General features: G+C 40.4%; 1 protein-coding gene and 1 long non-coding RNA gene across 2 annotated transcripts in view; one reads left to right on the top strand and one right to left on the bottom strand.

Annotated features, from left to right (window-relative positions):
* RRM2B (ribonucleotide reductase regulatory TP53 inducible subunit M2B) overlaps positions 1–9185 on the bottom strand; it is a 36306-nt gene extending 27121 nt beyond the window's left edge. Inside the window, exon 1 of the mRNA XM_036101298.2 lies at positions 8956–9185. Within this exon, the coding sequence (XP_035957191.1) occupies positions 8956–9003 (48 nt within the window). The 5' untranslated portion in view covers positions 9004–9185. The remainder of the gene's footprint in view (positions 1–8955) is intronic.
* Positions 9186–9449: 264 nt separating this feature from the next.
* LOC144381829 (uncharacterized) overlaps positions 9450–26984 on the top strand; it is a 67757-nt gene continuing 50222 nt past the window's right edge. Inside the window, exon 1 of the long non-coding RNA XR_013447756.1 lies at positions 9450–9639. This is a non-coding gene — a long non-coding RNA (uncharacterized LOC144381829). The remainder of the gene's footprint in view (positions 9640–26984) is intronic.

The raw sequence follows: 26984 nt of genomic DNA, 5'->3' as shown, positions 1-26984 counted from the left end.
TTTAAATTTTTATTGTTATGTTAATCACCTTACATTAACATCATTAGTTTTTGATGTAGTGTTCCATGATTCATTGTTTGTGTATAACACCCAGTGCTCCATGCAGTACGTGCCCTCTTTAATACCCATCACCAGGCTAACCCATCCTTCCCCCCCTCCCCTCTAGAACCCTCAGTTTGTTTTTCAGAGTCCATCAGCTCTCATGGTTCGTCTCCCCCTCTGATTTCCCCCCCTTCATTCTTCCCCTCCTGCTTTTTTTTTTCTTAACATATATTGCATTATTTGTTTCAGAGGTACAGATCTGTGATTCAACAGTCTTGCACAATTCACAGCGTATATTTTAATAGTCAGCAAAAGTATCAGAAGAGTTGTACTTTGCATGAGAATATAGAGAGAGTATATACAGTTAGGCTTAAAATGTATACATTAAGATTACTGGGATACATTTAAATTCTGGACTCCTAACTCAAACTGTCTCTTCTCTCTCCAGTGCCAGGCCCATCACATTCCTTCATCCTTTTTTTTTTTTTTTTTTAAGATTTTATTTACTTGACAGAGAGAGAGAGAGCGCACAAGAGCAGGAACACAAGCAGGGGGAGTGGGAGAGGGAGAAGCAGGCTTCCCACCGAGCAGGGAGCCCGATGCGGGGCTCGATCCCAGGACCCTGGGATCATGACCTGAGCCGAAGACAGACGCTTAACGAGTGAGCCACCCAGGCACCCCATGTTCCTTCATCCTTATCATTGCTGCCACCAACCACATCTCTCTGAAGCAAGTGTACTAAGGCAAGGCAAGATGAGAAAAAGACTAAAAATCAAAGCATGAGGCTATGCAAATACAGGTAGGGCTTGCACACTGCACACATACTGGTATTATAGTAGAGACTATCTTATTTGAAGGTGTAGGCCTCCCCAGATAAAGCACTTGAGCCCTGGAGAGTAGAAACCACTTTTTATTTATTATGGCGCTCCCAGAGTACTGTGTCAAGCATAACATCAATAAATGTTAGCTAAGTAAGTGAATGGGCCGCTAATTTCTCTTTATCTTATGATTGGGTTACTGGATACCTTTTGAATTTAATTTAACATAAGGCCACAATACATCAGTGAGATGACCTGATAACCACTCAAATCAAGCCTTTTCTGAGTGCTCCCACATCTCTCTTTCCCCCATCACCCTAAAGGCCTGGATTCGGTCCCTAACATAGCACATAGCTCACTGCAATTAATTCCTTGTTATTTGTCTATAGTCCCCTCTAGACTATGCTTCTTGAGAGTAAAAACTAACTTTACTCTTGTGGAATCCCTAGAACCCAGCATAGTACCAGGCATTTAGTTGATGTTCATTCCCCAAATATTCAAACAAATTTTTAAAATGGAAGCTGTCAAGTTTTTTGTTTGTGTTGCCTTTATATATTTTGTCCCTGGGGTACAGATATGGATTCAGAGCTGGAATTCCTTACCTTCGCAGTATTTGCTATGTGAACCTTCATAAGCAGTAACTCTTTGGTACCAAGCACCCTGGCCCTGAGGGAGTTTTTAAATGCTGATTAAATAATTGAGCAAAGTCAGGATCTTGAAAACTGCTGAAGACTAGCACCTTTCAATTAGAATGAAAGTCACTTTTGTACCTATATTCTTCCTGTTCCATTCTGATAACATGTGCGTTAAGAAAAGCAGCTGGATTAGAAGAGCATTATGAAAGAGTTTGCAACATGAAGAGAGGAGGGCTTAACCAACATAAATCTCTGAATTGAGTCAAAGATGATACATTGCTTATTTTCATGATGTTTAAAAAAGTCCACACACATTTTAATACAATGTCAGGAGGGTCATACATCCCAAAGCTCTAGGATCTCTAGAATATCCTCTACGGACCTGGGCTAAGAACGCATATTTTGGAAGAGAAAACAATGTGAAAAAAGGCATGATGGTATGTGACTTTTTTAAAATTTTTATTTATTTGATTGGACTCTCAAGTCTCAAGTCTTTCCGACATAAACACGACATAATGTATCACTTACACGTTCTAGTTTCTAGTTTTAACATACTTAAGGTAGAGCAGTCTGAGTGCAGAGTCCTTATCTCTTGTAGGATTCCCTCCCAATCTTATACTTGCCTTGCTTACACCTAATTCTACAGAATTTGTTTTTTTTAAGAATTTATTTATTTATTTGAGAGAGAACATGAGCAGGGGGAGGGGCAGAGGGAGCAGGCTCCCCGCTAAACAGGGAGCCCTATGTGGGGCTCAATCCCAGGACCCCAAGATCATGACCTGAGCTGAAGGCAGACGCTTAACTGACTGAGCCACCCAGGTGCCCCAGAATTTGTTTTTAACAACTCATCTTTACTGAGTTTTCCAAAGCTTTCAATTTAAGTTTTTATAGAAACAGGGGTGCCTGGGTGGCTCAGTCAGTTAAGCGTCTGCCTTCGGCTCAGGTCATGATCGCAGCTCCCTGCTCAGTGGGGAGTCTGCTTCTCCTTCTCCCTCTGCCCCCACCCCCGCTCATGTGCTCTCTCAAATAAAATCTTTTTTAAAATATTTAATTAACATATAATGTATTATTTGTTTCAGGGGTACAGGTCTGTGATTCATCAGTCTTACACAATTCACAGGGCTCACCATAGCACATACCCTCCCCATTGTCTATCACCCAGCCACCCTATCCCTCCCACCCCCCTCCACTCCAGCAACCCTCAGTTTGTTTCCTGAGATTAAGAGTCTCTTATTGTTTGTCTCCCTCTCTGGTTTCATCTTGTTTCATTTTTCCCTCCTTTCCCCTATGATCCTCTGTCTTGTTTCTCAAATTCCTCATATCAGTGAGATCATATGATACATGTCTTTCTCTGACTGACTTATTTCACTTAGCATAATACCCTCTAGTTCCATCCATGTCGTTGCAAATGGCAAGATTTCCTGTTTTTTGATGGCTGCATAATATTCCATTGTATATATATACCACATCTTCTTTATCCATTCATCTGTTGATGGACATCTTGGCTCTTTCCATAGTTGGCTATTGTGGACATTGCTGCTATAAACATTGGGGTGCACGTACCCCTTCGGATCACTACATTTGTATCTTTGGGGTAAATACCCAGTAGTGCAATTGCTGGGTCGTATGGTAGCTCTATTTTCAACTTTTTGAGGAACCTCCATACTGTTTTCCAGAGTGGCTGCACCAGCTTGCATTCCCACCAACAGTGTAGGAGGGTTCCCCTTTCTCCACATCCTCCCCAACATCTGTCATTTCCTGACTTGTTAATTTTAGCCATTCTGACTGGTGTGAGGTGGTATCTCATTGGGGTTTTGATTTGGATTTCCCTGATGCCGAGTGATGTTGAGCACTTTTTCATGTGTCTGTTGGCCATCAAATAAATAAAATCTTTAAAAAATTTTTTATAGAAACAACTTTCTTCTCATTCTCATATATTAGTTTACACAATTAAATTACAATAATTACAATAGAAATACAATAGGTATAAATAAGATTAGAAATAAGACAACTGATTTGGTAAGGTATAACTCAATCAGTGGGAACAGAAATATGTGGGTACATCAGAGAAGAACCTACTACCCATGCATTCTAAAGCCAATGGGTATCCACATATTTCACAGGGTTGGATAAATCCACAGACCTGGCTAGTAGTAAATTGATTAAGAAAACTTCTGATGAATATACAAAGAAATCGTTTGCTAAGTTTGGTATAAATCTTCACTAATCATCCATACCCCAATTCAAAATGATGGTTTCATCAAAACAGCCTCCCTATTCCATTAATTGATTTTATAAGGAATGTTATATATATTAACTTAAGTAAAATTATACTAATAAAACAAAGGTAGGTTTTATCAATTAGTGTTACACTTATAAGTTTGTTTGAAAAATAGGCTCACGTGTTAAAGCCATGGGAGGAGGGCCTTCAGTGTAAATATATATGAATTTTGCCACAGCTATCTTCCTGTAGCCATTCTGATACAACTGTTTTGACACTTTTTTACCTCAATGTCATCATTCTGATGAAATGAAACAAGCAAAGATTTTTAACTTTTAGCTTTTAAAATATATACTCCATCTCTAAGCTTTATCTGAGGTTAAGGTGGATATGTATTTTTTTTTATTTTGCATATTAAATAGATATTAAGATGGTGATATTTAAAAAAATTTCAGAAGTCAAAGTGGTCTGTTTTGATATATAACACTTTAGTATCTGGCCTCTATCACATAGACTATTGGGAGATTTTGAAAGTTTTGAATTAGGGAAGAAACATAACCAGATCTGTTTTAAGATCCCTTTTCCAGGAGCACCTGGGTGGCTCAGTTGGTTGAGCATCAGACTCTTGGTTTCGGCTCAGGTCAATGATCGCATGGGTTGTGGGATGGAGCCCCACATGGGGCTTCACACTCAGCAGGGAGTCCGCTTGAAGATTCTCTCCCTCTGCCTACCCCCCCTCAAATAAATAAATATATCTTTTTAAAAATCACTTATCCAGAAATATGGTCAGGTTAGAAGAGAAATTACAGGTGGAGAGAACAATTAAAAAATCACTACCCTACCCAAATCTCGCCTGAACTAGGGTACCAGCAGTAGAAACACAAAACAAGACTGCTTTAAGAGATTCAGAAGTAGAATTAATCATTCTTGCTAAAAACTTGTATTTTGGAGAACAGGATAAGAGTTGAAGATGCCCTTGAGGTGTCCAGCAACTGGATGATCATATTAAGAAATAAGAGACATACAGAAAGTGCTCAGCATCGGGAGAATAACTGGATAAATCAGACAAATCCCTTCTCACATTAGATATTTAACAAAAGCTTAATTTGAATGAACTCCCCCACCAACCCAAGCCACAATAGTTAGAAAAACACAAAAGTCTTTAAAAAGTCAACTTGGTCAATAAAAAACGTAATTTGTTCAGATATCCAGTAGGCAGCTAAAAATATAACACTCTGGCAGAGAAGTGGTGGTGATCCGTCCCATTAGTAGTCACCAAAGGGGTTATCCAGGAAGAAAATATAGAAAAGCAGCACAGCTGAGGATGCAGACGACAAAATGCTGACATTGGAAGGGCAGATGGAAGAAGAGGAGCCAGCTGGGATTAAAAGTGGCTGAAATAGGGGCACCTGGGTGGTTCAGTTGGTTAAGTGTCTGCCTTTGGCTCAGGCCATGATCCCAGGGTCCTGGGATTGAGCCCCGTGTTGGGCTCCTTACTCAACATGGAGCCTGCTTCTCCCTCTCCCTCTGCCGCTCCTCCTACTTGTGCTCTCTCTTGCTCTCTCTCTAATAAATAAAATCTTTAAAAAAAAATAAGAGTGGCTGAAACGGATGTAGGACAATCAAAAGCAAAGGCAGAAGTGATCTGATTTGGCTAAAGCCATCTCTGTCAACAGATGAAACACAGAAGAATTCTGTAAAGGATCCACACTCTGGATATCAATCAGGGTAAGAGGTTAGGAATTAATTCTGTGGGCCAAAGATTTTTAAACATCTGGGGGATTGAGAGGCTCATACTCCAACTCTCACCATTTGCCCTCAACCCCGAGGTACTGGCATTCACTGTAGGGCAGTTTGAAAATCATTCCTGTGGATAGTCATGGAGAGTTTCTGAGTATGAATAAATAGGAATAGGGGTGGCATCAGGAGGATTCATTGGATAACTATACAGGATGAACTGGAAAAAGAAAAAAGCCTAGATTTTGGTAGCAACCATGGTATTGATCTCAAAGGTACAAATGGCAGCCTGAATTTTTTTAGTTTTTTTGAAGTTTTTATTTAAATTCTAGTGAGTTAACATATAGTGTAATACTGGTTTCAGAAGGAGAATTTAGTGATTCATCACTTACCTACAGCACCCAGTGTTCATCACAAGTACCCTCCTTAATACCCATTATCCATTTAGCCCATCCCCTGCCCACCTCCCCTCCATCAACCCTCAGTTTATTCTCTATAGTTAAGAGTCTCTTATGCTTTTCCTCCCCCTCTTATTTCCCCCTTCCCCTATGTTGTTTTATTTCTTAAATTCCACATATGAGTGAAATCATACAGTATTTGTCTTTCTCTGACTTATTTTACTTAGCATAATACACTCTAGCTCCATCCATGTCATTGCAAAAGGCAAGATTTCATTCTTTTGGATGGCTAATATTCCACTATATATGTGTGTATATAGTGTGTGTATACACACACTATGTATAAATACACACACACACACACACCCCACATCTTCTTTATCCATTCATTAGTTGATGGACATTTGGGCTCTTTCCATAATTTGGCTATGATTGATAACGTTGCTATAAACATCAGGGTGCATGTGTCCCTTCGAATCAGTATTTTTGTATCCCTTGGGTAAATAACAAGTAGTGCAATTGCTGGGTCATTGGGTAGTTCTATTTTTAACTTTTTGAGGAACCTCCATACTGTTTTCCAGAGTGCCTGCACCAGTTTGCATCTCACCAATAGTGTAAGAGGGTTCCCCTTTCTCCACATCCTCTCCAACATCTGTTGTTTCCTGTGTTGTTAATTTTAGCCATTCTGACAGGTGTGAGGTGATAGCTCATTGTAGTTTTGATTTGTATTTCCCTGATGAGTGATGCTGAGCATCTTTTCATGTGTTTGTTGGCCATCTGCATGTCTTCTTTAGAAAAATGTCAGGGCAGCCTGAATTAAGATGTGGTGGTTAGCATGAAAAAGCTGCTTCGACAGGGCTTTGCCAGCCTACAGAACTAGGTATTTTTGGTGGGAACTGAGACCATCTCAAGAGTTTTTACTTGGGAGGAGTGACATAAAGGCAGTGGTTCAGTGAAGGATTAATTTAGGAATGGTAAAAAGGATTAAACAGAGGGTAAGACTGGAGGTAGAGAGACAAGTTGTTGTAGCTGCACAGATATAAAGTGATGAGACCCTGAAAAAAAGTTCAGAACACACAAGCATTCTTTGCCAACATTCCACTGTGTCTTCCAGAATGGTGCCTCTAGTTCCTGCCTGCCTTAGTCTCTGGTCTCCTCATCCCAAGAGGATATGCCTGGGCAGATCCCCCAGCTAGCACTCACCATGCCCTGGTTAGCTAGGCTGGCATGCTACAACCTGGACGTCCCTCTCCATCCAGCCCCAATTCCACCACTTTCACTTGTTTGCCTTGGCCTCTCTTCTCAGGTGAAGAAGACTATTTGGATGCGGCTACAGTCATACACTATATGTATTTGCCCAGGTGTCACTTTCATTTTCATTTTTCCATTCCCACCAAATCTGACAAAACAGAATACTGGCCCACAAGCAAGAACTTGGTTTTAAGCCCAGCTCTGCTATTGAATCATGTGGTCCTGGGCATGTCACTTTATCTTTTCTGGCCTAAACTTTCTAACCTTGAAAATAGGGACTGTTGATTAGATTAATGATAGTTAACTTCAAGAAACTGATGAAAGCTAAGGACCCCTTTCTCAGGAGATTCACATGTGCACATACAAAATCTATAAACTTCAGGAGATTCATAAACACCCTTCAAGCCCATCTATGAACCCTTCCAGACAGTGTTTCTTAAAATATATGAATCAGAACCACCTGAAGTCCTTGTTAAAAATGCAGTCCCAGACCCTCCCAAGAGATTTTGACTTACCGTGTCTGGAATGTAGGCCCAGTAATTTACATTTTTTACAACTCCAGGTGATTCTAATGCAGGTGGCCCATGCTGCACCATCATATCTAGATAAAGTGCTTGAAGCATCCTTGCAACTCAGGTTAAAAACTTTTGGACCAGATGCTCACTAGAATTCATTCTACAGCTAAAGTAAAATTCTGTCTCTGTCTTTGTGGGCCTATGTCATTGAGAAGGGGATAATAAATAAAAGTTAACTTCTGGGTCTTAAGTCTGAATGGTGTAGCACAAAAAGAAAAATCCAAATTGTCCTTTTCAAGTGAGGAAATTGGTACTCAATGTATTTGTTTCAAAAGGGGAAGAAAAAGTTTGAGGGATATTTACAACTTGTTAGTTACTAAATGTTTACAAAATCAAAATCAAACAATATAAAACCCCAAATCTGGACTCTACAACTTTCTAAAGAAATGTAGCGCTGAGTCTCTGTAAGCTGAAACTGTTAAAACAAAGATATTCACACACAGCCAACAGATTCAAGATAAATACAAAAAGTATTTCTCTTGTACACAAATGATTTAGAAGTATTTGTGAAATAACAGGGTATGAAAATTATAGAGCAACAATTTGAACTACCCTACAACGGTCTCATAATTTGATTTGCTGTTATTAGGTACTTCTATTATAGAAGCGGAAGATAAACATGTTAACTTGGGTTTTAGGAGGCAGCCACAACTTCCGTGGCACTTTGCATAAAGCCTTTGACTTAATCCTCTTTGAGAAAAGTATCCCTTCCACTGTATAAATGAAGAAAGTGACACCCCAGAGTCACAGCTAGATAAGTGGCCCAGTCTGAGCAAATCTGGCCTCCTAACCTGATGTTTTTCATTGTTGTGAGGACTTCCCGTCCCCATCCACCTGTGTCAATTTCCACACACGGCCTCCAACTCCTTTTAACCATCTCAGAGATGGGATGCATTTCTCCAGTAAATTCACCTGTCAGGAGCCAGGGCTCCAGACGCGCAAAGATGGGAGGAGGGTATGGGGCGGACAATGGGGGGTGGGGTGCTCCTCGGCTCGGCCTGAAACCTCAGAGCATCACCCTTGGCTGGTCCCGGAGCAGAGCAACGGAGCAGAAACCCGGCTCCCTCGTCACCCCTCCCCAGGGACGGCCTCCCGGGCACTTACAACCACGAAACCCCGCTGCGGCGAGGGCTCGCGGTTGGGCCTGCACTGGGTTGCCGACCACAACGGGTAAAATTTCCTACAGCAGTCCTGCACCTCCCAGGTCCCGGCTGCAATCTGCAACCTAAAGGCCAGGCGTGACTATGGGGCGGGACAGGGAACGGCAGCAACATTTACCTCATCCAGCTCGGGCCTGGCCGCTTCCGGCCTTTCCGGGTCACCCATCGCGCAGACTCCGCCAGAGCTACGGGAACTGAAGGAACCGAAAGCCTCAGGCCACCTCCAACTATGCTAGGACCCAGGTGGCCCGCGGGTCCACTGAGTTCGCCCCGCCTCCAGCTGCACAGACCCCTCCTACTCCTGCCGGCCCCGCTTTCTCGCCAGCGGATTGAGCAACTCCCCCTGCGCCGGCCTGGCCCCGCCTCCCCCCCTCAGGGACCCGCCTACTCCGGCCGGCCCCGCCTCCCGCCTGCGGCCTGAGGACACCTCTCGGCCTCGGCCAACCCCGCACCATCCGTCGTGCGGACCCCGCCTCCCGCCTGCCCAGTGAGGGACTCCCCGAGCCTTCGGCCCCGCCTCCCCGGTCTCAGGACCCCGCCCACCCCTGGAGGCCCCGCCCCGCCCCGCTACCGCTCCCCGGACCCCGACCCCGCCTCCCGCCGGCCCCGAGAAGAACTCGCGCGGAACCCGCGGGCCTCGCCTCCCGGCTTGCAGCGTGAGAGATTCGGCCTGCGGCTTTCGGCCCCGCCCGCTTGGCTGGCTCCGGGCTCTGCTCACTGGTACGGGAGGTACCCGGACACGCCTGGTCACCTCTCCGGGTCCACATTCCCCAACCAGCTCTCGCCGTGCCTCAGGAACACGGTATGTCGCGCTAACTCGGCCTGTCCTGAGACACTGCCCCGGGGGGAGGAGACACGAGGAGATGAGGAGAAAGCGCTCTTCGCGTGTGAAGCGGTGGTGGGAAAAGCCACACGATTGGTGAAAAAAGAAAACTGCACTGTTAAAAAATTAATGAGGAGAAAAGGCTGCCTTGTTTTGTATTTCGGCAACCGAAAAGAAGTGGTTGAGGGCAAAGTGTGGGTGTGAATGGGGTAGGTGGGGCTCCCAGAGTGAGGAGGAGAGGCAGAAAGGACTAAATTCAGGAAGATGTGGAAGCCCTGTGAAATTGTTTCAACAAACTAAGCTTTTGGAAGTAGTTACTGAGCGCCTGTGTGAGCGAGGCATTTCATCTTCAGGACACCTGTGTGAGGATAAATCACTAGGATTAACTAACTAGGGAGCAACAGAGAGATTCCCCCCGTGTCGTGGCAGGAGTCGGTGCCGAGAGTCACAATAATGTGATTGAATGACTGCTTCCAATCTCTCGCGGTCGGGGGGGGGGGGCTGATCTGAAGATAACTACAACAGAAAGCAAAAAGAAAAAAAAAAAGTTTAGCAAATAAAAATGAGGTGAAAGAGATTCAGTAGCTTGAAGCTGAAATATTGGGAGAACCTTGTTATGCGTTGAATAACATGCACCTGTTCTGTGGATAGCCGTGTGAAGTATGGTAAAATAGGATAGAAAATTAAGCTTTGAAAATGCCCGACAGCTCTTTCTAAAACCTGCCCTAGAATGGGGGATGAGAGTTATCTTTCTTAAGGCAATTACTAGGGGTCAAGTGCTGAGGAAAATGTTTTACATATATTGACTTTAAGTAATGGCTAAATTCTGGGAGGAAACTGAGTCTTAAAGAAGTTAGATAATTTATTGGCCACATGGCAAATAAACTAAGAGCAAGGATTATGTCATTTAAAGTTATGAAACAATAGGTCTACTATATGTCAGGCATCATATTTGCTATTGAAGAAACAAAAATGAATGAATTTAGTGAAAAAGAACGTGGATCCTGGAGCCATATCATCATGGGCGTGAATTCTAGCTTCCCCATTTATTAGCTGTGCTACCTTGGACAAGTTACTTAGCCTCTGCAAGATTCAGTTTCCTCACCTGTAGGATAAGAAGAATAATGCCTTCCTAAAAAGATTGTTGTGTAGAATTAATATGTTACTTGTAAAGCACTTATTGGGGTGGGAAATTACAATGGTAGCTTCCAAGTACACTTGTGCTACTAATCAGGCCATCCTAAAGGTCATGGAACAGGGAGGTTCGGATCAAATTCAGTTGCTTGAATTACACAGTTTACTAAGTTAATTTAGAACCCACATCAAGGGGAAAGAGTTGGGGCAGCTAACATATTTAAGATAGGGTGTGGGGAGGGGAGGGACTGGAAGGAAGGACCCTACTCCAAATCTCAATGTCACTCAATGTTCATATATCCTGCCCTTGCTGCATCAGCTTTCCTGACTGGTGGTATAGTTATTAAGAACAGAGTTGAGGGGCGCCTGAGTGGCTCAGTTGGTTAAGCGTCTGACTTGGGCTTCGGTCATGATCTCAGGGTCCTGGGATCGAGTACCTCATAGGGCTCTGCACTCAGCAGGGAGTCTGCTGCTCCCTCGCGCCCACCCCCCACTTGTGCTCTCTCTCAAGTAAAATCTTAAGAAAAAAAAAACAGCCAAGGATTAGCAAGGGGTCTCAACAGACAGAAGGTAAAGCCAACACACTGGCTCTTTTGGTGATGCAGGATCAAGTAGACCTGCTCACAGGTGTAACTTGCCGTAAATTAACCTGCTGTGAGTTTTATCTGTGTTTCCTGGGAAGAGCAGATGTGAGGCCAAAATGGATGTCACCAATTGGTGGGTGATTTAGGAATAACATAGTCGTCAATCTGGAAGTGACATGATCTTTACCTTATGAATATTTAAGACCTACTTATCCCTTCCAGCCATTTCTGTCTGTGACATTCATTTATTCCATTATTTTCATCTATGTTCAACATAATAATGTTCCATTTATTTTGTCTTTAACATGCCTCATAGGTTAATAACTTATTTACTATTTATACTTAACATATCTTATGAATCTCTTTAGGTCTTACAATCCAGTTGCTCCCACACTTAGTTTCTTTCAATTTTTACTGCAGAATTGAATAATCTTAATATAGCAAAAACACATTACAGTGCTTTTAACAGTGCCTGGTGCATAGTAGGTAGTATTATTAGTTTCCCTCCAAGATGTTTAAAGTTAATAGGGCAGATATAAAACTGGAAGATCTCTGGGAGTAAGAGGATTCTCTATCTTCATATAGCCTCTGTAGCATATTTTCCAAGAATACCCTCAACACTTTTGATCCCACGTGCTGTTCCAGAAACTTGATATATCCCTCCCGTCAAGAGGTGGAGTCTTGGGGCACCTGGGTGGCTCAGTCGGTTAAGCGTCTGCCTTCCACTCAGGTCATGATCTCAGAGTCCTGGGTTTGAGCCCCTCATCTGGATCCCTGCTCAGTGGTGAGCCTGCTTCTCCCTCTTCCCCTCCCTTTCCCCCGTCCCAGTTCATGCTTGCTTGTGCTCTCTCTGTCTCAAGTAAATAAATAAAATCTTAAAAAAAAAAAAAAAGAAGGTGGAGTCTCATTCCTCTTCTACTGGTGGTCTACATGTTTGTGTCTCCCAAAATCCGTATGTTGAAAACCTAATGCTCAAGGTAATGGTTTTAGGAGGTAGGGCCTTTGGGAAGTGATTAATTAGGTCTTGAGAGTTGAGTCTTCATGAATGGAATTAGTGCCCTAGATTGTTATGGGTTTTTTTGTTTGTTTTTGTTTAGTTTTTTGAAATTGAGTTATAGGAGTTTTTTTTGTATATTTTGGATATTAACCCATTAAAAAGGATATGATTGCAAATATTTTTTCTCATCCAATAGGTTGCCTTTTCATTTGGTTGTTGGATTCTTTTGCTGTGCAGCTTTTTAGCTTATTTATGTTGGGGTTTGTTGCCTTTTTGTATCAGATCCAGTAAAAATCATCACTAAGACTGGTGTTTAGGAGCTTAGCACTTAAGTTTTCTTCTAGAGTTTTATGGTTTCAGTCTTTAATCCATTTTGAGCTAATTTTTGTGTATGGTGTTAAGATAGTGGGCCAGTGTCATTCATTTGCATGTGGCTGTCCAGGTATCCCAACACCATTTTTTGGAGTGACTGTCCTTTCCCATTATATATTGTTGGATCTTTTGTTGTAAATTAATTAACTATATATGCATGGTTTTATTTCTGGACTCTATTCTTTCCATTGATCTATGTGTCTGTTTTATGTGAATACCATACTCTTGATTATTACAGCTTTGTAATTTAGTTTGAAGTCAGGGAGTGTGATGCCTCCAGTTCTTTCTCAAGGTTGCTTTGGCTATTCTTTTGTAGGTCTATACAGAGGTCTTTTGTAGTTCTATACAGATTTTAGGATTGTTTGTTCTATTTCTGTAAAATGTGCCATTGGAATTTTGATACGGGTTGCATTGAATCTATAGATTGCTCTGAGTAGTATGGACATTTTAACAATATTCTTCCAACCCATGAGGGCAGACTCTCTTTCCATTTATTTGTGTTTTCAGTTTCTTTTATTAATGTCTTATAGTTTTCATTGTGCAGGTCTTTCACCCCCTTGGTTAAATTTATTCCTAGGTTTTTATTCTTTTTGATGGAATTGTAAATGGGACTATTTCCTAATTTCTCTTGTAGTTCATTATTGTATAGAAATCAAGAGATTTCTTGGGGCACCTGGGTGGCTCAGTCATTAAGCGTCTGCCTTCAGCTCAGGTCATGATCCCGGGGTCCTAGGATCAAGCCCCGCATCGGGCTCCCTGCTCAGCAGGAAGCCTGCTTCTCCCTCTCCCACTCCCCCTACTTGTGTTCCCTCTCTCGCTTTGTCCCTTTCTGTCAAATAAATAAAATCTTAAAAAAAATCAACAGATTTCTTTATATTTTGTATCCTGTAACTTCACTGAATGTTTATTTTAATACTTTTCTGGTGGAGATTTTAGTGTTTCCTATATATAATATGTCATCTGCAAATAGTGACAGTTTTATTTCTTCCTTTCCAATTTGGATGCCATTTATTTTTTTTCTTGACTAATTGTTCCAGGTAGGCCTTCCAGTACTATGTTTAGTAAGTGGCAAGAGCGAGCATCCTTGTTTTGTTCCTGATCTTAGAAGGAAAGCTTTCAACTTCTTAGTGTTGATATGATGTTAGCTGTGGGCTTGTCATATATTGCCTTTACTATATTAAGGTATGTTTCCTTTATACTCACTTTGAGAGTTTTATCATAAGTGGATGTTGAGTTTTTTTGTCAGATGCTTTCTCTACATCTGCATTATCTGAGATGATCATGATTTTTTATATTTCATTTTGTTAATTTGTTGTATCACATTGATTTGCAGATGTTGAACCACCCTTGCATCCCTGGAATAGATCCCACTTGATCTTAGGGTATGCTCTTTTTAATGTATTGTTGAATTTGGTTTGCTAATATTTTGTTGAGGATTTTTCCATTTATGTTCAGAGATATCGGCCTATAATTTTCTTGTGGTGTCCCTGTCTGATTTTATTGTCCCGGTAATGCTAGTCTCATAAAATGAGTTTGGTAGAGTTTGAGAAGGACCCTTTTTTGGGAGAGTTTGAGAAGGACTGGTATAATTTTTCTTTGAATGTTGGTAGAATTCTCCAGTGAAACTGCAGTTCAGGACATCTGTTTGTTGGGAGGTTTTTAATTACTGAGCCAACCTCCTTACTAGTGATTGGTCTGTTCAGATTTTATATTTTTTCATGATTCAGGCTTGGTAGGGTGTATGTTTCTAGGAATCTATTCATTTCTTCTAGATGGTCAAATTTGTTGGCATATAATTGTTCATAGTAGTCTCTTAAGATCTTTTGTATTTCTGTGAGACCAGTTATAACATCTCTTTCATTTCTGATTTTGAGTCCTCTTTTTTTGCTTGGGAAGTCTAGCTAAAGGCAATTTTATTTAACTTTTCAAAGACCGGTTCTTAGTTTCATTGATCTTCTCTATTGTCTTCTTAGTCTCTGTTTCATTTATTTCTGCTCTAATTCTTCTTATTTCCTTCCTTCTGCCAACTTTATTCTTTTTCTAGTTCCTTGAGGTGTGAACTTAAGTGATTTATTTAAGATAATTCATTTCTTGATGTAGGCCTTTATCACTATGAACTTACCTCTTAGAAGTGCTTCTGCTAGAGCGCCTGGGTTGGTCAGTCAGTTAAGTGTCCTACTCTTGATTTTGGCTATTGATTTTTGGCTCGGGTCGTGATTTCAGGGTTGTGAGATTGAGCCCCGTGTCAGGTTCTGTGCTCAGTAGGGAGTCTGCTTGTCTCTCTCCTTCCCTCTGCTTGCATACTCTTTCTCTCTCTCTCTCAAATAAATAAATAAAATCTTTTTTTAAAAAGTGCTTTTGCTAGGGACGCCTGGGTGGCTCAGATGGTTGGGTGTCTGCCTTCGGCTGGGGTCGTGATCCCGGGGTCCTGGGATCGAGCCCCACGTCGGGCTCTGTGCTCGGCGGGGAGCCTGCTTCTCCCTCTGCCTGCCTGTCTGCCTACTTGTGATCTCTCTCTCTGTCAAATAAATAAATAAAATCTTTAAAAAAAAAAAAAAAGTGCTTTTGCTACATCCCATAAATTTTCATGTTGTATTTTCATGTGTCTCAAGATATTTTTAAATTAATTTAAAGCGTCTGGCTCCCTGTTCCGCGGGAAGCCTGCTTCTCCCTCTCCCACTCCCCCTGCTTGTGTTCCCTCTCTCACTGTCTCTCTCTCTCTGTCAAATAAATAAATAAAATCTTTTTAAAAAATAAAAATAAATAAAAAAATAAACAAGTCGGACTATATCAAAAAAGCTTTTGCACAGCAAAAGGAACAATCAACAAAATGAAAAGACAACCTACAGAATGGGGAAAAATATTTGCAAACCAAAAATCTGATACAAGGTTAATATCCCAAATACATAAAGAACTCATACAACTCAATAAGAAAGCAAATAATTCAATTTAAAAATGGTCAAAGGACCTGAATAGACATTTTTCCAAAGAAGATATAGGAATGGCCAATAGATGGTCAACATCACTAATCATCAGGGAAATGCAAATCAAAACCACAATAAGACATTATGTCACACCATTTAAAACAGCTAGCATCAAAAAGACAAGAGATAACACTGGAAAGGATGTAGAAAAAATGGGAATCCTGTGCCCTTTTGGTGCAACTGTAAATTGGTACAGTCATGATGAAAAACACTATGGAGGTTCCTCAAAAAATTAAAAATAGAATTACCATGTGATCCAGCAATTCCACTTCTGGGAATATATGTGAAGGAAATGAAAACACTATGCTATGTCGAAGAGATATCTCCATCTCCATGTTCACAGAAGCATTGTTTACAACAGCCAGGGAAGGCATAGAAACTTAAGTGTCCATTACCAGATGAATGGATAAAATGTGATATATATATTATATACATATATAATGGAATATTATTCAGCCATAAAAAGGAGAAAATCTTGACATTTACAACAACATGAATGGACCCTGAGGCCATTATGCTAGGTGAAAGAAGTCAGACAGAGAAAGACAAATACAAAATTATCTCACTTATATGTGAAATCTTAAACTCATGGAAAAAGAGATCAGATTTCTGGTTACCACAAGTGAAGGGTAAGAGGAGAAGGAATTGGATAAAGGTGGTCAAAAGGTACAAATTTTCAATTATAAGATAAATAAATATTAGAGGTGTAACATACAACATGATGACCATAGTTAATACTGCTGTATGATATATATAAAAGAACATAAATCTGTTCTCATCTGAAGGAAAAATACTTTCTTTTTTGTATCAACAGAAGATGTTAACTAAACTTGAAGTAATAATTTCACAACTTACGTAAGCCAAATCATTATGTTATATACCTTAAACTTATATAGTGCTGTATGTCTATTATAGCTTAATAAAACCAGGGAAAAAAAAAAGGAGTCACTAAGGACAGTTTACATTCAAAGGGAAGTATCTTAGTCTGTTATGGTTGCTATACAAAATACCACAGATTGGGTGTTTATAATCAACAAACAATAAACAACAAATATTTATTTCTCACTGTTCTGCAGGCTGGAAATCAGAGCAGGGTACCAGTGTGGTGGAATGAGTGTGCCCACTTCTCACAGACTTCTCACTGTACCCTCACATGGCTGAAAGGGTGGACGCCTGGGTGGCTCAGATGGTTGGGTGTCTGCCTTCGGCTGGGGTCGTGATCCCGGGGTCCTGGGAGCTCTCTGGAGCCTCTTTCAGAAGGGAACTAATACACCAAATTCTGCAACAAAAAGACCCAGGATAGCTGAATGTATTAAAAAAAATAATAATAAGACCCATTTATATACTGCTTACAACAAGTCAGATGTAAAGACATACACAGACTGAAAGTGAAAAGATGGAAAAAGATATTCCAAGCAAATGGAAACCAAAAGAAAGCTGGGGTAGATATACTTTTTTGTAAATTTTTTAAAAGATTTTATTTATTTGTCAGAGAGCACAAGTATGGTGGGAGGCAGCAGGCAGAGGGAGGAGCAGGCTTTGCAAATTTTTTGCAGGTTTGCAAATATTTTTCCCCATTCTGTAGGTTGTCTCTTCATTTTGTTGATTGTCCTTTTGCTGATGCAGGACTTGATCCCAGGACCCTGGGATCATAACCTGAGCTGAAGGCAGATGCTTAACCGACTGAGCCACCCTGGTGTCCCTACATATACCTGTAATAGAAAAAATAGACTTTAGGGGTGCCTGGGTGGCTCAGTCGTTAAGCGTCTGCCTTTGGCTCAGGTCATGATCCCAGGGTCCTGGGATCGAGTCCCACATCGGGCTCCCTGCTCCGCGGGAAGCCTGCTTCTCCCTCTCCCACTCCCCCTGCTTGTGTTCCTGCTCTCGCTGTCTCTCTCTGTCAAATAAATAAATAAAATCTTTAAAAAAAAAGAAAAAATAGACTTTATTAAAGACTAATAAGAGACAAAGAAGGGCATTACATAATGAAAGCAGGGGTTAATCCAACAGGAGGATATAATATTTGTAAATATTTATGCACCCAATATAGCAGCACCTAAATATATAAAGCAAATATTAACATATCTAAAGGAAGACACAGCAATACAGTAAATAGTAGGGGACTTTAATACCCTGCTTATATCAATGGATAAATCATCCAGACAGAAAAATCAAGAAGGAAACATTGGCCTTAAATGACATGTTAGACCAGATGGACTTAACAGATATATACAGATTAGAACATCCAAAAGCAACAGAATACATGTTCTTCTCAAGTACACATAGAACATTCCTCAGGACAGATCATACGTTAGGCCACCAAACACATCTTAATTTTATTTTTTTTTTAAAGATTTTATTTATTTGACAGAGAGAGACACAGCAAGAGAGGGAACACAAGCAGGGGGAGTGGGAGAGGGAGAAGCAGGCTTCCCGCTGAGCAGGGAGCCCGATGTGGGGCTCGATCCCAGGACCCTGGGATCATGACCTGAGCTGAAGGCAGATGCTTAACGACTGAGCCATCCAGGCGCCCCCCACCTGTTTTTTTTATTTTGTTGCTTGTACTTAGGTGTCCTATGAAAAAAATCATTGCCAAGACTCATGTCAAAGAACTCTTTTCCTATATTTTCTTCTAGGAGTTTTATGGTTTCAGGTCTTATATTTAAGTCTTTAATCTGTTTCAAGGTAATTTTTGTGAGCGGTGTAAGATAGAAGTCTAGTTTAATTTTTTTACGTGTGAATATCCAATCTTCCCAGCAGCATTTATTCAAGAGGCTATTTTTTTTCCATTCAGTATTCTTGGATCCCTTGTCGAATATTAGTTGACTGTATATGCATTAGTTTATTTCTGGGCTTTTCATTCTGTTCCATTGGAGTTGAGCGACTTTTAACAAATACATGACTTCCAAGTCTAGCTCATAAAGTATACAATACAGACAGTGTTTGCCTGGTTCTTTCTCTCTGTCTTGCCCTTGGAACTTAGGTAACATTCTAAGGAAGCCAAAAACTAGCCCACAAAGAGAGATGACACAGAGATGTCTATGTGGGAAGGAACTGAGGCACCCAACCAACAGGTAGCATCAACTTCTAGATGTGTGAATGAAGGAACTGTCAGAGGATTCTAGCCCCTAGTCATCAAGTCTTCTACTTGAAATCCCATACATCTTGGAGCAGAGATAAGATGTCATGACTGTGTTGTGTCTAAATTCCTACCCCACAGAATTTATGAGCGTAATAAAGGGTTTTATGCTGCTAAATTTGGGGATAATTTGTTTTGCAACCATAGTAACTGGAACAGCCTCCATTCCACTCACAAAGATTTGTGTGGTAATGGCCTAAGAAGGCAATTTACCCTATGGTACAGAAAATGTGTAATTTCAAGCTATTCTTATTGTGTATCCTTCAATGAGTAGATCCTCATTTCTCAAACTTTATATCTCAAACTCTTTTAAAGAAAAAAGTTCTCACAGCCATTCAGTATTAACTTAAGCTATATATGTTGTCTTAAGTTTGTAAATACTTAAAAAAAAAAAAAAAAGTTTATAAATACTTAAGTACCAGTTATAAACTACCTATTCTTAGAGCTTTAAAATGACTAAAAAGTAAAAATAAATGCAAGCAAAACTGTAGGAATGGTAGAACTCAAATTTATGACATTAAGCATTGGATGATGTTTTGCAGAAACTATGTTGCATCAGAGTGAATTTTATAGTAACCATTAATGAAGTGTGGTCTTTTACATTCCAGTCATGGGATAGAGGACTCCATTTTCCCACAGCAGCAGCTCTATAGATCACTTGCCTTTCACCAGGAGCAAATGCATCATTTATTAATTAATTTATTTTATTTTTTTTAAAGATTTTATTTATTTGACAGAGACCCACAGCGAGAGAAGGAACACAAGCGGGGGAGTGGGAGAGGGAGAAGCAGGCTTCCCGCGGAGCAGAGAGCCCGATGTGGGGCTCGATCCCGGGACCCTGAGATCATGACCTGAGCTGAACGCAGACGCTTAACGACTGAGCCACCCAGGTGCCCTATATTTTTTAAGATTTATTTATTTTTGAGAGAGAGTGGAGGGGAGGGGCAGAGAGAGTCTCAAGCAGACTCCATGCTGAGCATGGAGCCCAACGCAGAGCTCAATCCCATGACCCTAAGATCACAACTGAGCAGAAACCGAGTCTGATGCCCAACCAACTGTACCACCCAGGTGCCCCTCAAATGCATCATTTATATATTAAATTTGCCTTCTTAGCTTTAGTCATTAAAAGGAATATTGCGTGACATCAATGGCATCATAAATGGTCATCCAGATAATCTAAGATATTTATTAAAAATCAAAATAAAATGCACAAAATTGGCAGATCCTGAACCCTAGCTTGAAAATCACTAGAATAGATGGTTCTATATTTAATGAGCCATTTGTTTATCATGCAGAAGTCCTTCGGTGTGAGGGGAAAAGGCAAATTTGGAGGCAGAGGTTATCAATTTAGAACAATTGGAATAGGCCAGGTTCAAGATAATGCAAATCTGAAATAAGACTGTGGCAGTGGAGAATGCAAGAAGGAGATGTACATGTGAGTTAAATAGATAAACTCAAGATGATTTGATCAGCGATGGGATATGGAGTGTATGGTGGAGGGATGATTCTAGGATAACTGCAAGTTTCTGGTCAAGAGACTAGGCAGTTAGTAAGCCTTTGATCCATGCAGGTTTAATAGAAAAAATTTCATATCAGTTTTGGACACGTTGAGATCATGGTGCCTGTGACAAATCCAACTGGAGGTATCTAGTGATGTGGCCCAGAAGTGACAGGCTCAGCCCATAGATCTGATCTAGCTCTGCCAACCTCAAAGCCATACTTAGCCATATTTGACATTCATCATAAATAAAGCATGTGTCTCAAAAGAATTGGCAAGTGTTTTGTTATGTGTGTGTGTGTATTTAAGTTTTAAGTGCAGTATAAAAAAACTCTTCCCCCACTTAACTTCACAGTAAGTTGTTGACCTGTTTAGGCTGAATGTAGAATAAAGGAAGCAAAGCCACTTTCTTTTACTTGTAAGTGTGAGAGCACTGGAAGGATAGTAGTTTTTGGTCAAAGGATGATACAATAAGCTTAATATTTCAGAGGTGCAGAGCTCTAGGTGATAAAAATGAACACTGAGATTACAACGTTATGTTCCTAAATCGGAGTGAAGTTGGTCATTAAATTTATTAATTCATTTAATAAATATAAACATACTGGGCACTGGAGAGGCAAAGGTAAATGAGCCACAGTCTTACTTACTCTTAAGGAACTTAAAGGCTAGAGGGGGAAATCAAGCAAATACATTGTGCTGGGAGAGTACAAAGGAGCATCTAAACCAGCTTTGTCAGGAGGGCAGGTGGAGGGCAGGTCAGGGAGAGCTGCTTGGTGAGGTGGCTAAATCACATTCTGAAGTATGACTAGGAATTAACCATTCCAAGATGAAGAAAAGGCAGTAACATCAAGCAGTATGTGGACAGGCCCCAAGGTGACAGAGGACATAACCCATCAGGGGACTGCAAATCTTTCAATATAATAAGGGAGGAAGTAAAGATAAGGCTGTAAAACAGGATTCCAGTCATGAAGAGACTTGTATGTTGTGTTAAGGAGTCTGGACTTTACCTTAAGGGCCATGGGAAGTCAATATATTTTAAACAGGTGAGTGACATGATAAGCATTTCATTTTTTTAAAAAGATTTTATTTATTTGATAGAGACAGTGACAGAGATAGCAAGAGAGAACATAAGCAGGGGGAGGGGCAAAAGAAGAGGGAGAAGCCGGCTCTCCGTGGAGCAGGGAGCCCAACGTGGGGCTTGATCCCAGGACCCTGGGATCATGACCTGAGCCGAAGACAGACGCTTAACCAGCTGAGCCACCCAGGCGCCCCATGATAAGCATTTTAGAAAGATTGCTGTATCTCTGCATATTGAAGGGGAGCAAAACAACAGAGAAACCAGCTAGTTGAAGTAATCTGGGCTAGTAATGTAGGCAAATTAGATAAGAATCGTAGACCGGAGAGAAGTAGGCAAAGTGAAGAAAGAAGGATTTAATAACTATGGGGTTTGATGGTTAATTTGAATGTGGAGGTAAAGAAGAAGAAATTAAGCATGATTCTATGTTTCTGACTTGGGAACTAGATAACTTATTTATAAATTATTTTTGAGCCAGCTATCATTCTAAGTACTGGGCTTAAAATAAGTGAACAAGAATAGAGTTTCTGATAGTGTTTACTCTTGAGGGTCACTGAAGAAGTTAAAACAATAAGCAAGTGAACTAGTTTAAGGTAGTGCTTGGACCAAGGGTGGTGGGAATTGTGCCTATGACTTTGAAACTTTAAGTCATAGCTGTGGGGCAGAAACTGCTAGTTCTTTGTTACTCTTATGGGCTTCCAGAGGTCTAAGGCACAGTGGTAGGGGGAAAGCGCAGAATGACTAAAAAAAAAAGGGGGGGGGGGCATGAAAATCTTGATCCTCCTCTTTCACTTCCTCAAATCACTTCAACTTTCAGCTGCACTGCCTAAAAAATAACATTGGCAAGTTTTTTCTGCCCTTATTTAATGTTCCAAGATAGTTCTGTTAAAATTTTATTTAAAAATTGAGAAAATAAATGTGTTTTTCGATCTTTAGGGTGCTTCCAAAAATTTCATATAATCAAGAAAACTTACATTAGTTATCCAAGCCAAGGACCACAAGTTTTTCTCTATTGCACTTTACTACTTAATTTATTGTAAATAGTATAGTAGTTCCTTATCTATTAGACACCTTTAAGGAATAAATTATTTCTTTCATTTAACACATGTGAGTGCTTTGTTTGAGGGCCTGTATTTTAGCTTACAGAATTTTTTTTTAATATCCTAAACCCAATCAACTTTGGATATACCTTTTTAAATGTATGCTTCTGTGGCTTCTTCCAACATACATAGTTTTTAGTAAAATGAATAATTATTATGAGTTGAAATAATTATTAGTTAGCCTTGAGTGTTCATTTTGAATTGGTAGGGCTGCCAGCATGTCATCCTCGTGTAGCAGACACATTGATGTTTGCAGTATTCAGACCTGTAGACCTGGCATTACCTGTTGGTTGGCAACCACCTTGGGAGCTTCCCAGGTAAAATCTGAAACCGACCCCTGTACTGAGGACAGAGAGAGACTAAAGAAAAAGGCAAGGCACTCCAGGTTAGTAGGTGGCAGTTTTAGTCAGCAAAGGGAACTTACATGCAAAGCTTGTCTTGGGCTGCTGCCCAGCAAGAAGAGTGGACTCCCACACCCACCCGCCAAATCTTAGAAGTTTATATAGAGGCTTTAACTAGGTTCAGTCACATATACCTGCAGTGTTCTCAACATCACAGCACTATGTCAAGGCTATGTCCTTGGAACATCGTCTGGAAGTGGGAAAGGCAAGTGGAACCCACATTCCAACAGGGGAGGGAGTGAGGAGCCTCTCATTGCCCAGGTCCCACTCACGGGTCAACTGAAGTTCTTCTCAGTGGCCTTCACCAACACTACCAGATGTTTCTACATTAAATGATTCCATTCTGCTGTGTTTTTGAATGTTTGATCTCTTCCTTGATTTTAATTTGCCACTTCTAATCTGTCATGAAGCAGGAACTTGATCACTCTAAGAATCAAAGCCTCTGCTTTCATTATTGTAGTTGGACTTGGATGCCTGTTTTTTCAGTCCCTGTTATTTCTGCTTTTCACTCTCCCACCCTAATCTATTTCTTGGTAATTGAGAGGTTTATTATGTTTTTAATGTGGGCAGAATTCTTAAGGAAAGATAACACAAAATTAGGTGTTTGTTACTTAAAGGAGTACCTCAAAAGTGATGATCACATAAGCTTTCCATTTCTTCAGGTCATAACAGTACCTGTGATTTCATTACACAAACAAAATATTTAAGTGTAATTGACTATCTGAGAACTTGAGGCACTTTGTTTACCAAATTACTTTCTTAGACCTAACTCCTAATACTGAAAACATATAAACAGAGCCATGCCATAAGTTTGCAATAGAATGATAGTGCATTTAATCTTCATAAATAGCCACATTTCATCCTCCTCGTGAAGAAAGCATTTTAAATAGAAATATATGGCCTGGTATGTTTTTCCTGAAGGGTTTTTACATGCATCAAAGTTACTATGTAAAAATGCAAACTACTGATTCAAAGACAATCTAGTTCAACTAGAAATCAAAGATACATTCTGCAAATATATTCAGGAAATTCAGTTATTTTACTAATGAAAGATATTTGGTCTTTAAAAGCAAGCAACTCTATAATTTATGAGAAAACTTAAAAACAGTTAGCTTTTCATTGTGTACAGTGTTTTTCATTTTAAGACACTTAGACTTAAAAGTAGGTGCCAAGGTTGATTTTAGAAAATTCTCAATCTCCAGAATCCTTATTATTATCCTTACGGAAAGTTACTGAATGACAAATACATTTTTTAGAAATCTTTAGCAGGGGCACCTGGGTGACTCAGTTGATTGAGCATCTGCTTTCAGCTTAGGTCATGATCCCGGGGTCCTGGGATCGAACCCTGTATCGGGCTTCCTGCTCAGCAGGCTCCCTTACTCTCCCTCTCTCTCTAGCCCCTACCCCCTCTCTTGCACTTGTGTGCTCTCTTGCTTGCTCCCTCTCAAATAAATAAATAAAATCTTAAAATCTTAAGCAAAAAACATATGAATCACTGTTTTTTCATAAGAGTGGAAGAAGACTCACATTGGAACGCTGTATTATTCTATGACTATGCTACTGTGATTTATAATACATATATATTTGAAAAAAAAAAAAGAAACATATATTTGATACTTGTCCTGTTTCTGGCACAGAGTTCCTAAAGCCCTTGGAATTCCCTAAGTGATGAGAGTGATCAAGGTGTCTTTTGTTATGTTAATGTGGTCACCTTTGGACTGCACCTAAGGAGGGTGGGTCATTGCCAAGGGACACCATCTGATTAGTGGATTGGAAATTTCAGTCCCACTCCCCAACTTCCACCCCCTAGGAGGGGAGAAAGGCTGGGAGGTTGAATCAACCACCAATGTTCAATGATTTAATCAACCATACCTATCCAATGAATCCACCATGAAAACTCAAAAGGACAGGGTTCTGAGAGCTTCCAGGCTGGTGAACATGTGGAGATGCAGGAAGAATCACATGCTTGGAGAGGACTTGAAAATTCTGTACCCTTTCCCCATACTCTGTCCTATGCTTATCTTCTACCTGGATGTTCCTGAGTTATCTTTTTATAATAAACCAGTGATCTAGTAAGCAAAATGTTCCTCTGAGTTTAGTGAGCCACTCTAGCAAATCATTCGAACCCAAGCAGGGGGTTGCAGAAACCTCTGATTTACAGCTGGTCGGTCAGAAATACAGGTAACAACATCTGAATTGAAGGGCAATCCTGGGGGACTGAGCCCTTTAGCTGTGGAATATGATCCTATCTCCAGATAGATAGTATCAGAATTGAGTTTAATTGTAGGACACTCAGCGTCCGTGGACTGTTTGGTGGTGTGGGGAACACCCCCCACCCACACACTGGAATTGGGCAATAAGAACCTTTTATTGGTGTCAGAAGTGGGATTTGCTAGCTTGGTCCTGGTCATGAAAATGTTTGGAAAGAGAAAAGGTAAAAGAGCAGGGCGTGAAGAACCTTTGTTTCTCGGGTGACCCTGTGGTCACACAAAGTATGGAGTAGTAACTGTGCTATACTAAGTGACTAAGGGTAAAATTTACCAATGGAATCTAGAGGTGGATTCCACTCCTGCAGAGTTGATTCACTGGATGCATAAGGCAATGCAAGCTAATAAGAAAAAGGAGAAATAGCTGTTAAATAACAGAAGTCCAACTGAGTAAATTTGAAGATCTAATTGACATTATTCAGTATCTCATGAATTCCATCTCTAGCAAATAGAAAGGAGCTCCAAGGACCTGTACCAGATGGAAGGCTTTTATAAGCAGGAAAAGGATGTGGCAGATTACCTCATTGTTGCTGACCAGAAAATTCCAGACTGACGGTTAAGACTGCATTCCTGGAGAAAGTTGAAACTGAACTTAGGTTAGACATTAAGCCTTAGTTATGCAATGTGGACTTAGTACAAGTGACTCCTTTTTGGGCCTCTTGTTTCTTTTTAACAGTTTTCCCCTTTTGATAAGACTTAGTTTAACTGAGATATGTGATCAAAATTTAAGGCATTAGCACCCCTCTTAGCTATTGCTTACAGCTTTTCTTGGTTCTTTCTGTGCTGTCCATAGGTCATGGCATTTTTGCTTAATCCCTGTGAGATGCATAGGTCATGGCTTTAGATTCACAGCCTTTAAATTGGTCGTTCTCTTCATCCCTTTCTGATGTCCCAGTGTTAGGGAGGTCATTTTCTTGGTTAGCAGCTGTAAACATGCATTTAATGCTTTTGAGAGAATATAATGCACAAGGGAGTTATTTTAATTATAATAAGCAGGATAATTACCAGTGTTTGGAGTGCACTTTGGAACATGGTACCAAAGACCCAAATGAATCAAAAATAAAGAAAGACCCTGATGAAGGAGTCACCCTAGTGCCTTGCTCAGTGATCTTCTGTAACTGAGTTTCAACTTCCCCAGAAGTGTTAATGCAGGTGCAGCAGGTGATGTTGGCCACAGAACAGACACTTCTTTGTTCAACTAAAAGATATTAAGACTATCCTATCTCCAAGAACAACTTTTGGCCAGAGAGTCTAAAGATTTTTGTAGGGCATCTTTTGTCTTGTCAGTGGATTCTACAATATCTTAGAGTTAAAAAGAGGTTTCTAATCATAGGCTCATTTACTCCTAACCATGGAAGTAGGGCCTTGCTAAAGGAAGTGAATTCTGAATCATGAAAGTTCCTGGTAATTCCTTTCTTTTCTTCTTTTGTTTTTTGTTATATTTTTATTTTTTATCATTTTGTTTTGTTTTATCATAAGTGTACTTTTTAATCCTCATCCCCTGTCTCCTCCATCCTCCCATCCACCTCCCTCTAGTAACCATCAGTTCTCTATAGTTAAGAGTCTGTTTCTTGATTTGTCTCTTTTTTCCTTTGCTCATTTTGTTTCCTAAATTCCACATATGGGTGACATCATATGATTGTTTTTCTCTGACTTATTTCACTTCACATTATACTCTGTAGCTCTATCCATGTTGTTGCAAATGGCAAGATTTCATCCTTTTTATGGCTAAATAATATTCCATGGTGTGTGTGTGTGCGTGCGTGTGTGTGT

Source organism: Halichoerus grypus, chromosome 5 (assembly GCF_964656455.1).
Source record: "Halichoerus grypus chromosome 5, mHalGry1.hap1.1, whole genome shotgun sequence".
NCBI lineage: Eukaryota > Metazoa > Chordata > Mammalia > Carnivora > Phocidae > Halichoerus > Halichoerus grypus.
The sequence above is the reverse complement of the archived record's forward strand: the minus strand, read 5'-3'. Positions and strand labels throughout refer to the sequence as shown.